This window comes from Camelus bactrianus, chromosome 2 (genome assembly GCF_048773025.1).
Source record: "Camelus bactrianus isolate YW-2024 breed Bactrian camel chromosome 2, ASM4877302v1, whole genome shotgun sequence".
Taxonomy (NCBI): Eukaryota; Metazoa; Chordata; class Mammalia; order Artiodactyla; family Camelidae; genus Camelus; species Camelus bactrianus.
In genome coordinates this window covers 63,713,675-63,729,383 of record NC_133540.1, presented here as the reverse complement: position 1 = coordinate 63,729,383, position 15,709 = coordinate 63,713,675, and the positions used below count along the sequence as shown (strand labels likewise).

The window sequence follows — 15,709 nt, the reverse complement described above, 5'->3', positions numbered from 1 at the left end:
TATCTCCCATAGTCAGCCACTTCTTTGCAGACCTGAACTCTGGAACCACACTTCCTATTTCAAAATGCAGAATCTTGAAATCATTTGCTTTAAATGGAGAGCAGTTCCATCAAAATCTGATCCAGAAGGTAGCTTCTCCATCAGTCAAATGGTTGTTGTTGTTATTGTTCGTTTGTTTTTTAACTGAGGGAAAAGTGTTGGCAGCTTCTTCACCCACGTGGTTTCATTAGAGGAAAGCTTAATGTTGTGGAAAGTTCAAGTCTTTGAAGTCCCTAAGAGAGCAACTAGCTGCCTGAAATGAAAGCACTTCCAAGGCTGCTCAGCTTTTTTTAAAAACTTTTTTTTATTGAAGTGTAGTTTATTTACAACGTTAGTTTCAGGTGTAGGGTGTTCAGCTTTATCTTTAAAGTTAGTAAGGCTTTATCTTCCATTGTAAGTAAGTACATATATCTGATCTTTTTCTGTGTGTGTGGTTTTTCAATTCACTTTGTACTTATCTGCTATTGTTTGATGACGTTAAGTACTAATGTGACAGAAAAAATTATGTACAAAAGTGCAAATTCCATATTGCACCAACAGAGTTCCCTATTTACCACTGCATGTAAACTAACTGATTAGGAAACACTCTGGCAGAGCATGCTCTCCTTCTCATGAGGACCTGTTGGTAGAAAATTCTTAATTTTATTTACCTGGAACTATCTTCTCATTCTTAAAAGACAGCTTTTCTTGGTATACAATTCTAACTTGAGAGTTACTTTCAGTTCCTTGAAAATATGACTCCTTGGTTTTCTGTCTTTCATTAGTTTTTAAGTCTAATTTCAGCTCTTTTAGGGAATTCTTTTTCTTTGGTCTTCTGCAATTTCAGTATTTGTTTAGGTATGGCTTCCTTTTGGTTTGCTTAGGATTTATATTTTTTTAATCAATTCTGGAAAATTCTGTACATCTTTAAATATTTTGTCTTCCTCATTCTTCCTGGTATCTTTTTCTGCAACTATGACTAAAAAGTCACATTCTCTTCTCCATGCTGCTAACTATACTTTCATATTTTCCATCTTTGTCTTTGTGCACTGCATGGTAGATAATCTCTTTGGGTCTATTTGCTAGTTCACCCATTTTCCTTTCACTTACTCTGCTGTCTATCCACTGAGTTTTAATTTTTAATTATTGTACTTTTTCATTTTTAGAATTTGGCTATTAAAATATGATCATTTTTGTAAATAGTTATTTGTTTTGTACTCTTATTTGCTATTTCCTCTTTAACTTCTTTACAAATATTGAAAATATTCTATATTCTATTTTCTGATAATGAAAAATTTTGAAATCTGTTTCCTTGTGTGTTTGTTTGTGATTTTTGTTTTTTGTTTGCTTGTGACAGTGAGCTCTTCCTTTGAACTTTACTTTTGGGAATTGTTGGAACCTTAAGTTAAATGTGAGTTTTCCTAGACAGGATCTGAATTTATTTCTACCATGTACTTAGATGCTGACAATCTGAAACCACTTTTAGATGTATGTTCAGCTTGAGTTTTTTTCTGTGAACTTGGAGCACGAATCAGTGTGAAGTACATTTTTAGTGGAGACTCACTCCTCCCCCAGCCAGCACCACAGTGTAGACAGGTTAGTTCTGGCCCCTCTTCAGGGCAGGTTTACCTCAAATCCACAATCATGATGGGCTCCAACTATGTGTGGGTGAGGGAAGATGGCTTCTCCTATGATGCTTCTCCCAACCTGGGCAGGCTCTAACATGGCCTCCTATACCCTCATGGTTCTCATAAATCTCAGGTTCACTGGTGTTTTGCAGAAGCCTCTGGAGTGAAAGCCAGCTTGAGTGTTTACTTTTCTCTCCTACTTGTACTCTGGTGTCTGATGACTGTTTTCTTGACAGATAAAAGGTATATTTAAAGACTTAAAATATTGCTTTCAGATGTTTTCATTGGCATAAGAGAGATTGTTCATTTAGTCTCATCTACCATATTGCTGCAGATCAAGCCCACTGTCCCACTTTTAAAACCCTCCAGATTTTCCAGGCTTATGATGTTATTACAATGAAATAACTAAGGAGCCTTTAGTATTTTCCAGTTGGCTATTGGGGCTGAAATCTCTAACAGTTTTGGAAGTATAATGGGAAAGCAGGAATTGCCAGCTACTAAATTATATTTTATCACAGCATAAACCCAATTTTATACTAATTTCAGAAAGGCAGAATTAAGAATTTTCCACTTCAATACTACCTTTTTAAAAAACTGAAGTACAGTTGATTTACAATATTGTATCAGTTTCAGGTGTACAGCAAAGTGATTCTATCATACATATATATGTATGTATCTATATTCTTTTTTTGGATTCTTTTCCATTATAGTTTATTACAAGATATTGAATATAGTTCCCTGTGCCATACAGTAGGACTTCGTTGTTTATCTATAGTGATGTGTATCTATTTATCCCCTATTCCCAATTTATCCCTCACCTGTCCCTCCCCTTTGGTAACCATAAGTTTGTTGCTTATGTCTGTAAATGTGTTTGTTTCATAAATAAGTTCATTTGTACTATTTTTTAGATTCCACATATAAGTGATATCATATAATACTTGTTTTTCTCTGATTTACTTCATTTAGTATGATAATCTCTAGGCCCATTCCTATTGCTGCAAATGGCATTATTTCATTCTTTTCCATGGCCGAGTAATATTCCATTGTATATATACATATACCACGTCTTCTTTATGCATTCATCTGTTGATGGACACTTAAGTTGCTTCCATGTCTTGGATATTATAAATAATGCTGCTATGAATATTTGGGTGCATATATCTTTACAAATTAGAGCTTTTTTTTTCCTGCATATATGCCCAGGGGTGGGGTTGCTGAATCATATTGTAAACTTTTATTCTTTTGAGAAACCTCCATACTGTTTTCTATAGTGGCTATACCAATTAATATGAATTTTTAAAAAATCTCTAACTTTTTTTCCTTTCTCATACTCAAAATGCAGTTCTAAATACATAGTAAAAATACATTTATAAGGTTTCTTTAAATCATGCTTAATTTAGTTGACAATTTACTTATCATCTATGATTTTAGAAAGTAATATTTTCACATGTAAGATTTACTTCTTAAGAAGAATACTCTGTATACTGACTGAGTGCAGGAAAGAGTATAGGGGAAAAAAGCAGTCTTGTAAGCCTCAGGAGAAGCACAAGAAAACAAGTGAGAGGTGTTTATGTATCATGAGTCCCAATTTCTCAGGCAGCTTTATAGACAATAATTACAGCATTTTAAAAAATTAGTCTCCAAATCATGTCATTCACCTACACACTTTCCTTAATGCAATCCACATCTGTTGTACTGTAAATGTTTTAAGCAGAAGTGTGCCATAATTTGAATGGTGAAAGTTTAAAAAAATAATAAAAAGAAAAGAAAAGGTATTAAATGATCTGTTGCCCTCTCAACTACTGTATATTTTGGAACCTGGTTTTCTCTACATGTTTTAAATAAAGTTTGAGATTTTTTTCTCTTGCTAGTTTAGAAACTTACCTAATTTCACTAAAAACATATCTAGATCCCGAAGTATAACATATTATACTTGGCTTCCATTGTCCCAGTTGAGAATGGTAAAAATGTTTTTCAGAGCTCACAAATGAAGCATAGATATAAAGACGTGAGGCTCATTTTTCAGTAAACACAACTTCTAGATCAAACATGTTACATTCTTAAACATATTTACTTGGGGAAGCCATGTATTTACTCTAATGATTCTGATGTTCCTCAACACAATTTTTGAAACTGTCTTTAAATTTGCCTTTACAGACAAGTATCAACCCTCTTCTCCTTTTTCTTGCTATATTACACATCCTCCAATACACATACAATATACGTGTGGACACACACACACACTTCCTTTTTGAACAAAAACAGCATTAGGATTCTGAATATCCATTTATTCAACACATTGCATTGACATTAGAATAATGTTGGGCTGCCTCCAAAAACCAAATCCATTCATAAAAGACAAATATATCCCAACCGTAACAACGTTCAAAATAGTGCTGAGATAAAGTCCCTTTTCCTACCCTTCAAATTTTAAGTAACAGCAGCTCTAGTGCAATAAATTCAATTGGAAACCAGGATACTTGCTTATAAAATGATGGATTCATTTGGAACTATAAATTGAGCTGTGTTTGCTCAAACATTAGTGGCATTCCTTGACAGTAATAACCAACATTTCTGTAGTGCTTCTCCGTTTACAAGTGATTTCTCTGTCATTTTTCTCACTGGAGCCCTAGTATAATCCTGTGAAATTACTCAGATACAGAAAAGGAAAATGCTCTTCATCTCTCTCTGCCCTTTCCTCCCTTCTGCTAGCTGGAATGGTGGTGACAACAACGCTCTTGGAAGCCCTGTCAACCTGGGACCCTGAATGACTATGGAGCAAAGCCACCAACCGTTATGAATCGTCATCTTGTAGTTTTTATGTGAGAGAGAAATAAACTTCTTTTTGTCCTTTAAATCATATTATTTTGGAATCGCTCATAACAACTTTATCTTTTACCCTCTTGTTCTGAATTCATCCTTACCATTGACATACCGTTTGTTATTACTCTATCCAGTAGACCATGTGGAGGGCAAGCAAATATTTGCCTTAGTCTTGGCAAATTATTTGGCTCAGTTGGTGTTCCTTGTAGCATTGATTCATTGCTACTCAGTAGGTTACTTCCTCTTGTTGATTCATTTCCATCTATACTTCTGGGGTTCTTAACCGTTTCCTCCTGTGTTTAAAACAATTAAAGATCTTTAAAAACTATATATTTGCTGTTCATTTTTATAGTTACTGAACCATCACATCACAAATTAAATTTCTGTTACGAGAATGAAGGCTAACGCTTTACCGGGGGAACACACAGCTTATGATTAGCTGTCCAATGCTCGGAACAAGAACTACGTGAGGAGTATTTACCACTGAGTCACTGTTTGTAGCATTATAAATGCCTGAGTCACATAAAATATCACTATGGTTTTCAATACTGGGTTTAAAATTAGCCTATTTATGATCCAAGGCAATAGTTAATAAATATACCAAAGTGGTTTAGAAAAAGATAATTACCTGTGGTGAAAACGAATTCACATTCATTCATCTACTTGAATTTAAGCAATAAAGAGATAGAGGGAAGGAACCAGAATCATTCTAGGGGTTAGGATGGGAACACAAAGCATGTCAGAGGCTCTCCACGTAGGGCCAGATGCTACGGACTCTCTGGGAAAACCGGTCATCACCCCTACTATATGACTTTGGGGACTAAGAATGGGGAGAACTGTTTGAGTGACAGAGAATGAAGAGAACACAATTCTATCATAGATTTGGAAATACACAGTCCCCTCGGTAAGGAAATTGTTGGGATGGTCTACATTTGATCATACCTGTGTTTCTTGATACATGGAGGCTGTGTGATTCACCCCTGTGGATGGTTCTGAATCTTCATGTTCAATTATTTTATCTTCATTCCCCATGATTTATAATTAAGAATAAGATGACAGAGGGAAGAGCCACACGATCTGTTCTGAAGGAGAAACAGTGTAAACATAGAACAGCAATTTGAGATTTAAATGAATGAACGATGCAGCAATTTGAGCAATTTAAGTGAATGAATTGTACTTATTTTTTCCCTTAAAACTGACTGCCTAGAAATATTTTACATTACACTATTCTTAACTTTCAATTGCTAATCTTTTCTTTGATCACAATGTATTATCCTAATTCTTACCTATCTTTTTACTTTTCTTGAAAAAGCCCTTGCTGACCACCATACTTTTCTATGATTTCTTTCCCAGTTTTTGAGTTCTACTTCAAATACTCCCAGCAATAATCCTGTTAAATTGTCCTCTCTAATGGCCCAACTTGAAGCAGGAAAGCTCCAGGTAATTTTCCAATGTTGATATGAGGAAATGAGTCAGCAAATAGGAATCTATGGATGCTGTCATTTTCAGAGAAACTAGAGACACTAATTCCTGCCTAGTTCTTATCTGGAAATTAAAGTTAAAAAAAAAAAAATACAACACTGACTGAGTAGCCACACCGTGGACTTGGACACTGTGCTAAGTGCTTTGGCAGTCTCTTGGAAGTCATTGTGGGTAATTCAAAGATTACCAAAACACATCCTTTGTTCTCCACAGACTTACAGTATACCAGGAAAAGTAAACTTGTAGGAAGTTAACTAAAAAACCTGTAGGGCAGATGTATAGGTTGGCTTCATAAACACCCACGTCAATCTCCTCTCCCTTGGCTTCCCATGCTATAGGCCAAAAAGCCCAATATTCCAATTCCGAGCTGGTTCTGCAGCTAGAGGGGGCCACGGGCCACAGTCTATGTCATGAGATATAAGTGGGAGCCCTGGGTGGGTGGAGGTGGTTCATTCCTAAACAATAAGGCAGGGCCTTTCAAGGGTCATACCATTTACTCTTTGCCCTCTAACATTTCCTCTTCCTTCCGAGAACATAGATATACTACTTGGAGGGCCGACGGCCATCTTTCAACCATGAGAAGAAAAAGCCCTACACCAAGGACAGCAGACAAGTGAGATAGGAGGGGCTGGTTCCCTGACGACATGAGTTGCTGCGTCATTCCTGGACTGCCAAGCTTTGAAGTAATTGAAAACTATTGGTCAAGTTTTCTTTTTACTAATAACCAAACTTATTCCTAACGCAACAAGTATGATGACTATTATAATAGAGGTACAAACTACAAACTTTGTTAGAACCAAAGAGAAAACTACACGAGAAGAAGGGGAAATCTAATTCAACACATATCTGAGTACCTAATACATGCCAGGCACCATGCTAGACCATAAGGACAAGATCTTTAATTGGATACGACCCCAGGACCCCTGCCTCAAGGAATAAATTTCTGTTTAACAAAATGCCAAGAAATTTGCACTTAAAATTTCAAAGAAAATTATATTCTTTCCACCATCACCACCACCATTTTTCTTCCTTGCAAAACACAATGTTGGCCAGAGTCGTGTCTCAAAAATCCACAAATGACAAATGCTGGAGAGGCTGTGGAGAAAGGGGAACCCTCCTACACTGCTGGTGGGAATGCAGTTTGGTGCAGCCACTATGGAAAACAGTGTGGAGATTCCTCAAAAGCCTAGGAATAGACTTACCATATGACCCAGGAATCCCACTCCTGGGCTTGTATCCAGAAGGAAATCTACTTCAGGATGACACCTGCACCCCAATGTTCATAGCAGCACTATTTACAATAGCCAAAACATGGAAACAGCCTAAATGTCCATCAACAGGTGACTGGATAAAGAAGAGGTGGTATATTTATACAATGGAATACTACTCAGCCATAAAAACCGACAACATAATGCCATTTGCAGCAACATGGATGCTCCTGGAGAATGTCATTCTAAGTGAAGTAAGCCAGAAAGAGAAAGAAAAATACCATATGAGATCGCTCATATGTGGAATCTAAAAAACAAAAACAAAAACAAAAACAAAGCATAAATACAGGACAGAAATAGACTCACAGACAGAGAATACAGACTTGTGGTTACCGGGGGGTGGAGGGTGGGAAAGGATAGCCTGGGATTTCAAAATTGTAGAATAGATAAGCAAGATTACACTGTATAGCACAGGGAAATATACACAAAATGTTATGATAACTCACAGAGAAAAAAATGTGACAATGAGTGTGTATATGTCCATGAATGACTGAAAAATTGTGCTGAACACTGGAATTTGACACATTGTAAAATGATTTTAAATCAATAAAAAAATGTTAAAAAAAAGCCTTCAGTTTGATTTTTATTATTATTATATATAACAAACACATGTATGTAAAATGATATATATGTGTTTATATGTACATAGTTTAAAAATTTTTAATGCTTCAATATTTAGACTCATAATGAGAAAGAATGGCATTTTGAAAGGAAAATGTTGGTTCAGAGAACCCTTGTCTTAAAGGCATAGAGGCATGAAAAGCCAGTGAGGGGTAAGGGAAAACTCTGTTGAGCATGCAGTGGGAGGCTGGGAGTCATGGAGATGAGACTGGAGAGTTAGGACATCGTATGCCAAACCACGATCCTCTGTAGAGAACGATCCTCTAATACATTAAGTGATGCAGTCTGCTGGCTCTGGAGTTGGACAAACCGGGGTCTGAAGTCCAGCTCCATCATATACCAAATTTCTTAGCCTCTTTGTATCTAATTCTCTATTGATAAAATGGAGACAAGAGTACATGTACATGGTAAGCATGTTCCAGCCATGTCCATGGTAAGCATTCAACCGTGCTGGTTATTAGTCACTCATACTCCTTCTCTCTAGTTATCATAAATCTCTAAGATTCTTTTTGCATTTCCTATTAAACAGGACAAGGTCTCCTCAATATCGAAGAATTTCAGATCAGAAGTCCAGAGCTGTGGACTTCAAAGGAACAGTCTCCTTAGTCTTTCTTCCAAACTTGAGAGAAAACAGCAGATCAAGAATAACAGAGCAAGAATGTGAACAGTTCTGTATATGTGAATATGTATGTAAATAAACAGAAAAAATCTGTTAACAGTAGCTGCCTTAGGGGAGGGAAATGGAATTGCAGTTGTTGAAATTTCATTTTTATTCTCTTTCTCTATTGTCTTTTTACAGTAAGAAGATTTAAAAATGCAATTTGAAATACATGAAAAAAGAATGTATATAGTTCTTAAAGCTTTAGAGCAAAGAAAATGATACAGCTTTCCTTGGTAATAATATTTTTCATAGACAGAATCTGGTAATTTGATTTTTGGTAACTTAATCCCACTTGTCACAATTTAAGGTTTTTTTTTGTTTTTGCGGTTTTCAAAGAAGATGGGGAACTGCCTAGAATCTTCTACAGCAGTTTTCAAATATTTTCGAAGCCAGAAATCTTTCATCAAATGAAACTTTATCCTGAAATCCAACAAATGGGACAGATGAAGGTGGAGCCGCAGGAGCTCTGTCTACTCACCGCTGTTCCTCCTGGCAAGCGAAGCACACTTTGAAAACCACTTCTGCAAATATGCTTTCATATACAGAAAGAGGTTTGTTAAACAGCCTTCTCTTTTTCATGTTACCTTACTAATCTACATGGTTAAAAGTGCTTTCCGTAATAATCCAGAGGAAATAAAAGAACTATCAACTTGCAAGTGTCCATAGGCTCTTGGTCAAGTAAAATACACTTATTACTATCAACTGAAACTGAATTACTGCTAAAAGATCATTACATGGATAAAGACTGGTTGTTCTTGTCATTTTCTGTCTGTGGTGTGGACCAGCCAACATTTAATGGGGTGATCGTATTGAGAATTTATATATACTTTTGGAGTACTGTATATGCTGTATTCATGCATTTGAAAAAGTATCTCCATGACTGTTCATTAAGTACTCTATAATGATTATAATAAAAATCTCCTACCTTTGGCGTTAACCATTTATGTGTTAAAAGTGTAGAGTCTTCACCTCATATAGTATTTCTATGTAGAACATATTGAAACTTTTCAATTTCTGGTTTCTGCCATTCAACTCTGATCTAATGCTCATTTCCCAAAAGGAACGCTAGCTGTTAGTGAGGAATTCAGATCAAGCGAAGAGTAGGGCTTACAATTTCCTTGGCAATGATCTACTGAAATGATTAAGAATGTTTCCTTGAATGAGAACTACCTTATCTGAAAGTATGAAGTGTGCAAACCATGTGAGACCAAGTAATCACAGGAAAACAATCACTATTCTATTTGGTTAAGTGATATAGTGATTTGACTGAATCAAGTTTACATGAAGTAAAACGCTATGTAATGAGATATGAATAAAAGGAAATTATCTCTAGGTTAGAAGGGATCCAATACTTGCTCCTCTTTTTTTTTTTTTTTTAAATCTCTCTCCTTTCAAGGGCAAATGTATGTAATTGGAAGTTTAAAATATTACTTCTAGGCTTGCTAGCATCAGAATCTCCAGAGATTGAATCTCCCCACGTGTGGCAATACGACTTATTACCTACCTGAGAGCCATTGCTCAGGTATGCCGGTGGGTCCCTTCCCCACCCCAGGAATAAATCACAACTAGTGTAAATCAATTACTGGAACATCATTCCTCATTGCCAGCTGTTGGTTTAGGGCTGAGCACGATTCATTTCTTGCCAATGAAATTTGTGGGCAAGGCTATAGGGGACCACTGGGCAAGATTTTCCTTCCTAACATAAAGAAACAGAATCCTCCCCTCTTTTTGTCTTTAAATTGTGTGTGTATGTGTGTGTGTGTGAGGTGGTGGTGGGGGGGGTGGATGAAGCTGTGGATAGGGACTGTGTTTCTTGGAATTCCAGCAACCATCACCTACCCATGAAGAAAAAGTCAAGAATCCTTCACAGAAAGCAACTTAGACCCTGATATCAATGGGCTACTGAACAAATCCTGGATCCACTTACCTTCAGATATCTTGTTGTATAAGAAGAATAAATTTGTATTGTTGAAGGTAGTCTTGGCTGAATATTCTGATGCTTACAGCCAAAAGCATCCTAACCAATGCAACAGGTGACTCTGATGCAGGGCCAGCACTGAGAAGCTCTGATGAGGAGCAGTGATAAGGAACCTTTGGCTCATACGTGTCTCCCTAGCTTCCGGACACGGTGCCAAATCTTCATAGAGGATGAATGATTAGAACACTGCCTTTGTACTGATATTTCTCAAAAATGTCCAGAAAGTAACATTTCAGTAGCTAAAAATCAGTGCCAATGTTCTTGGTGCCTTTCTCTTAGTCACTAGAGATTACATAGATTGTAAAGTTAAATATTTTTTTCTGCCCTATCCCTGAAGTTCGGTTTACTATTGAATATTGTATTTTAAAAAGTTGGGCTTACAAGCATTTGATTTGCTTTCTAAATTTCTACTCATGAAACAAAACAGTAAGAACAACAAAACACTGCTACCATCACTGCCTGGGGTTCCATATTTTACTTTCTCTACTTGATAAACGTTCTACTAGTCATTCAAGATCTAACTCAAATGTCACCTTCTCAATTTGTATTTCTTAATTCCATGTAGACTAACTGTCCCTCTTTTTTTTTCTGAGGACTCATTCATTCATTCAACAAACATCTATTAAGCTCTTACCATGTCCCAGCCCTTGTGTTAGGGATTTAAATGTGAGCAGCCTGACAGCTCTTATATGCAAAGGTTGCAGCCTAGTCAGAGAATGACAGGTCAGTCTTTAGGTAACCATCATGAAGTGTGGTAAGTTTCAGTTTCAGGCACAGACATAGAAACCCCATCATTTCACAATCAGTGAAGCTCATCAGACTTTTACTGGGTTTCTATGGCGTGTAAAGCACAAGAGACAGAAAGATGACTGAGATGCAGCCTCTGTTCTTTAAGAAAGGGACAGAGATTGATAAGCGTTTACCACTTTCCAGTTTCCTCTGCTGCCTGAGCACACAGAGAGTTGACATTTCGCAGCCTCCCTCGCAGGTCACTGTTGCACAACACCAAGTCAGACAAGTGGGATGTGGGCATAAATGATATATGCTACTTGCATTGCCATAAGAAACTTCCCATGTAATCCTCCACATACTCTCTCTTTTCTGTCCATTGCCTGGAAACTAAGGACTCCAAGGTCTTAGGGGATGCAAAGCCATAATATAAAAAGAGTTAGGGTTCCTGAATCCCTAGTAGAAGGGCACCAGCTAAACACCTGATTGGACTCTACATGAATGAGAAATAAGCATCTACTGTGTTAAGTTACTGAGGCTTTGGAGGTGGTCTTTTACAGCAGCTACAGCTAGCTTAAGGTAATTTAATTATGATATGAGAAATGCAGGCACAATGTTAAACAGGGGAGAGGAGGTACTGCCCTACTTGGCTGATACTTGAATCAAGTCTTGAAAGATGACTTAGTTTTGTAGGGAAAATAAAGATCACTGCAGGCAGAGGAAACACATGATTAAAGGATGAGGGATGGGAAGAAAAGTGCATGTAGGGAATTTTATGCACATCCATGTCAATTTGAGCATAAAGCACAAGATGTGGAGTGGACAGAGGAAAATGGAGATGAAAACCCTGAGTGTAAATTCTTGGGTCACTGCCTCCTAATTGGGTCATTTGGGGTAAGTTACTTAGCCAGTCATGATGATTTTCTTCAACTGTAAAATGGTGGCAATGCCTATATCACAGAAAACCTTAAAACAGTACTAAGTACATCATGGAGTCCCAATTAAGTCCCCCCAATGCTCTATCTTCCTTTTACAGATTTTCCTTGAGGAAGAAGCATGCATGGACTGTACTGAAGCACACAGACAGGGACACTGGTAAACTCAAAACTCAGTCCTCCTATGAACCACAGAAACATAAATAAGAGATTTCTAAAAATAAAGAGCACTTTTATTATATTGACGAGATACACTTAATAGCTTTATAAGGAAGTTTAAAACTCTTAGAACTTATCATAATTGCACTCTCCTTAACATACATGACGCACGACTACAAAATGCTGGAATACTCCCTAATCACACAGGTGCAGAGACAGGCCGCTCCACCTCCTCATGTACTAGGTTCCTAGCCTTTGTGTGAAGATGTAAATTCTTCTCCCCCAGAGGAAAAATCTGTCTTTCACTGGGGTTTGTGTGTTCCGAGAGCCAGGGGCCTACCAGTTATCAATAGGACTAGTGAACAGTTGGTCATGAACCAGATAATCCACAATCTCTTGTTATAGAACATACTCTAAAAAACGTTTTAAAGAAAGAAATGTTTTACATTATACATGTAGAGGAAGAGACTTCAGAGATAAGCTAATCTATGGGTAACTAACACCTTCAGGGGCCAACTCAAATGTGGGGTCTATAGCCATGGGAGAGGGCAGAGCGCAACCGAAGGCATTCAAATCACTGCCAGCCCCTGGATCTAATCTCATGGTTTCATCTCTTATCCAAGGAAATTGAAGAGATTAGATTTAGGTGACTTTTAGAGACTACTCAGCAAACATATTACTCAGAGTCAGAGCAGAAAATGGAAACTGTGTCAAGTATTTTGAGCAGAAAGTGATTTTATAACAGGGAATTAAGTGAACTGCTGAAAGGCTAGAGACTGCTGAAAGGCCTACAAGTGCAGGGTCTTGGCCGGACCTCCAGGAATGATGTCTAGAACACCAGTAAACGAACCACCAAGGAATATACTATTTTTGCCACAGTCAGGAGGCCCACAGTGACCAGGGAGTTCAAGAATACACTGCAGCCCTGACCCTGAGCAGCTGGGATCTGGAAGCTGACTGGACGGGAACTCAGAGAAGTTCACTACCTCCCTCAACTGCCTCTTGACAGCCAGAGAGCTGGTATTCAAAAAGGCACGCTGAGTTTGGCTGTCACCACTGCTGTAAGCCCTTTCCAACACCCACAATTCTGGAGACTGGACATTGGCATCTCCCCCACCTTCCCCGCCAACAGAAAACAGCCCAAAATAGCAGGGAGATGGCTTCTGCCTTATCTTGGCTTTTGAAATCTCAGGCAAGTCATCTACTTCCCAGACCCTAATTTTATATCCAGAACTCAAACTGGAAGGGAGTCTGGGAAATGCTTTTAGCTCTCCAGTTTCTCCTGTACAAGAAGGCACACTGGCAGCAGGTTGGAATGAACGTGAGTGCCAAACTTCCATACCCAGGATAGCAGCTTTCGGTGTAGGCCCCAGGATTCAGACCTGCATCACTGACTTTTCCCCACTTATTCTATCATGCCTTGACAGAAATCCTGAAAAGGCAAAAGTCGAGTCAATATTAAAGACCTTAATATGCTAGGAAATATGTGAATCTGTCACTTTGTTCACATCACTGGTATAGCATAACCCACACTACCTAACTACTCGGTAAGTATATTCTAATCCATTGGATTTTGAGCTCCTGAATGGCAGAAACTATTTAATTCATATTTGCATCTCCAGTGCCCATGCCTGCTTGGCCCAGAGAAGATGCACAGGTACTTGCTGAATTGAAATGTTTCATTCTTGACTTAGAGAAAAACCAGTAAAGCAGAATTTCATGAAATACCACACGGCAGCAGTGATACCAGGTAGAGGCCCCATTGTAGAGAAAGAGTAGGGAAAGGGGTTTTGGTCTTTCAGAGAAGACAGAGGTGGATCTGGCCACGTAAGGTACCTGCTTTAACTCCTGGAGTCCTTGATTTCATAATGGGAGGCTAAAGTTAGTAGTGTCTTTCTGCTATTAATCATTTTAGGGCAACAAAACACATTAAAGTCTAGGATGAGACAACAAGTATCCGTTAACAACCTGATGCCTGGTAAGTTTTAAAAAAGCCAGAGTCGGCGTGCACTTTGAGCAGGGGGTTATTCATATTCTTCAACCAGCGGGATCTGATTAGTCTTAGCATACGGTGTGTGAATGGCGGGAGCGGGGGGGGGGGGTGGTCTGCTAACCTAGGCCACAGTAGCAACAACGTCTGGTGGATTTGAGAACTAAATCAAAAACAAATAAGAAAAGCCTACTCCAATAACGACTAAGAACAGCAGACGAACAGACATACCCACACACCACTCCGTGTACAACCAGAAAGCCCAGGGCGCCCGCTCCCGGTCTCTGGCCCGAAAGGCCCATGAATCCGCCGCCGCGAGCGCCGGCTATAATAAACCCTCGGTGCTCTCTGCGGGGCTACTCACCTCGCGCTCTCGCGCTCAGGCACCCGGCTCTGCCCCACGCGTCAGGAAGGGGCTGAAAGGCCTGCAGGGAGCCGGGTCCAGCCCGGCGCGCGGAGTTTCCGGGTAGCGCATCGCCCCGGGCGGCGCCGGAGGCTGCAAATACTGCAGATACCCCCGCGCCAGGCACGCCGCTAGCTGTCGGCGGCCCCGCCTTCCCCGCGGCGCGGGCGGTCCCTGGAGAGGCCGGGCACCGGCGGTCTGGGCCCCGCGGGGAACCCGGGCGGGGCGCGGCCCCGCCGCCGCCTCGCCGCCGCCTCGCCGCCGCCTCCTCACGCTCTCTCGGCGGGTGGGGTGGGGGTGGGGGTGGGGGTGGGGGGTTGCCGTACGGCGCTGTCGCGCGTCTCCGCGCGGAGTCGGGGCGCCCGACTGACCGCGGTCCCACTTCCCGAGGCGGCGCCGCGTGGGGGGCCGGCCCCTGGGGACCGGACGAGCGCGTCTCCCCGGGAAGCTCCGTGGGTGGTTGCCTAGGGCGCGCGGATCTCGGCGCCGTCACGCCCGGCGATGACGAGGTCCTGGGTGAGGACGCGCAGCGCTGGGCTCTCCCAGCAGCCAATTGCTTGGTGTATTGTTCCCTTCTACGTTCTGGTTTTTAACTCCACCTTTTGGTTGTGCATTTTACAAGTGTCTTCCCAGGTGGGGCGGGAAGACGGGATTCTCTCTTCTGGTGACCAGTTAAGTGGGACAAAAGACTTGATCCTCTCCATTTTATCCCATCTATAACACTTGTCCTTCTTGCGGTACAGTTTTAGATTTTAACGTTTCCCTCCGCCGTTTGATTATTTTTCATTTAGTTCTCCCTTCCATGTGTTCCTTTCCTCTGTATTTACCCCTCTTCAACTAAGTGTGTATACGCGCGTGCGCCCATTCGGGGTAGTTTTCATTTCCTTCAGGAATAAAAATTTTCTTACCTGTTTCTCACTCCTTTAAAAGTGCCGATTTTAATCACCGTTTTTCAGTCAAGAGGGACAACGTCAGGTAAATGTTTTCACCAGACAAACCAGCCATTCTTCTCTT

General features: G+C 39.9%; 1 protein-coding gene across 5 annotated transcripts in view; it reads right to left on the bottom strand.

The window, feature by feature from the left end:
• The window catches only part of SLC9B2 (solute carrier family 9 member B2), a 45,769-nt gene extending 30,784 nt beyond the window's left edge, over window positions 1-14,985 (bottom strand). Inside the window, exons 1-4 of one of the 5 annotated variants that reach the window (XM_074342996.1) lie at window positions 14,657-14,984; window positions 7,154-7,404; window positions 5,412-5,551; window positions 4,582-4,762 (exon numbers count right to left, since the gene is read on the bottom strand). In XM_074342996.1, coding sequence (XP_074199097.1) covers window positions 4,582-4,762; window positions 5,412-5,501 — 271 coding nt within the window. In that variant the 5' untranslated portion in view covers window positions 5,502-5,551; window positions 7,154-7,404; window positions 14,657-14,984. Of the gene's footprint in view, window positions 1-4,570; window positions 4,763-5,411; window positions 5,552-7,153; window positions 7,405-14,656 lie in introns of those variants that run through there. The other 4 variants (XM_074343002.1, XM_010953607.3, XM_010953605.3 and 1 more) reach the window with 4 other exon arrangements.
• Window positions 14,986-15,709: the final 724 nt, after the last annotated feature.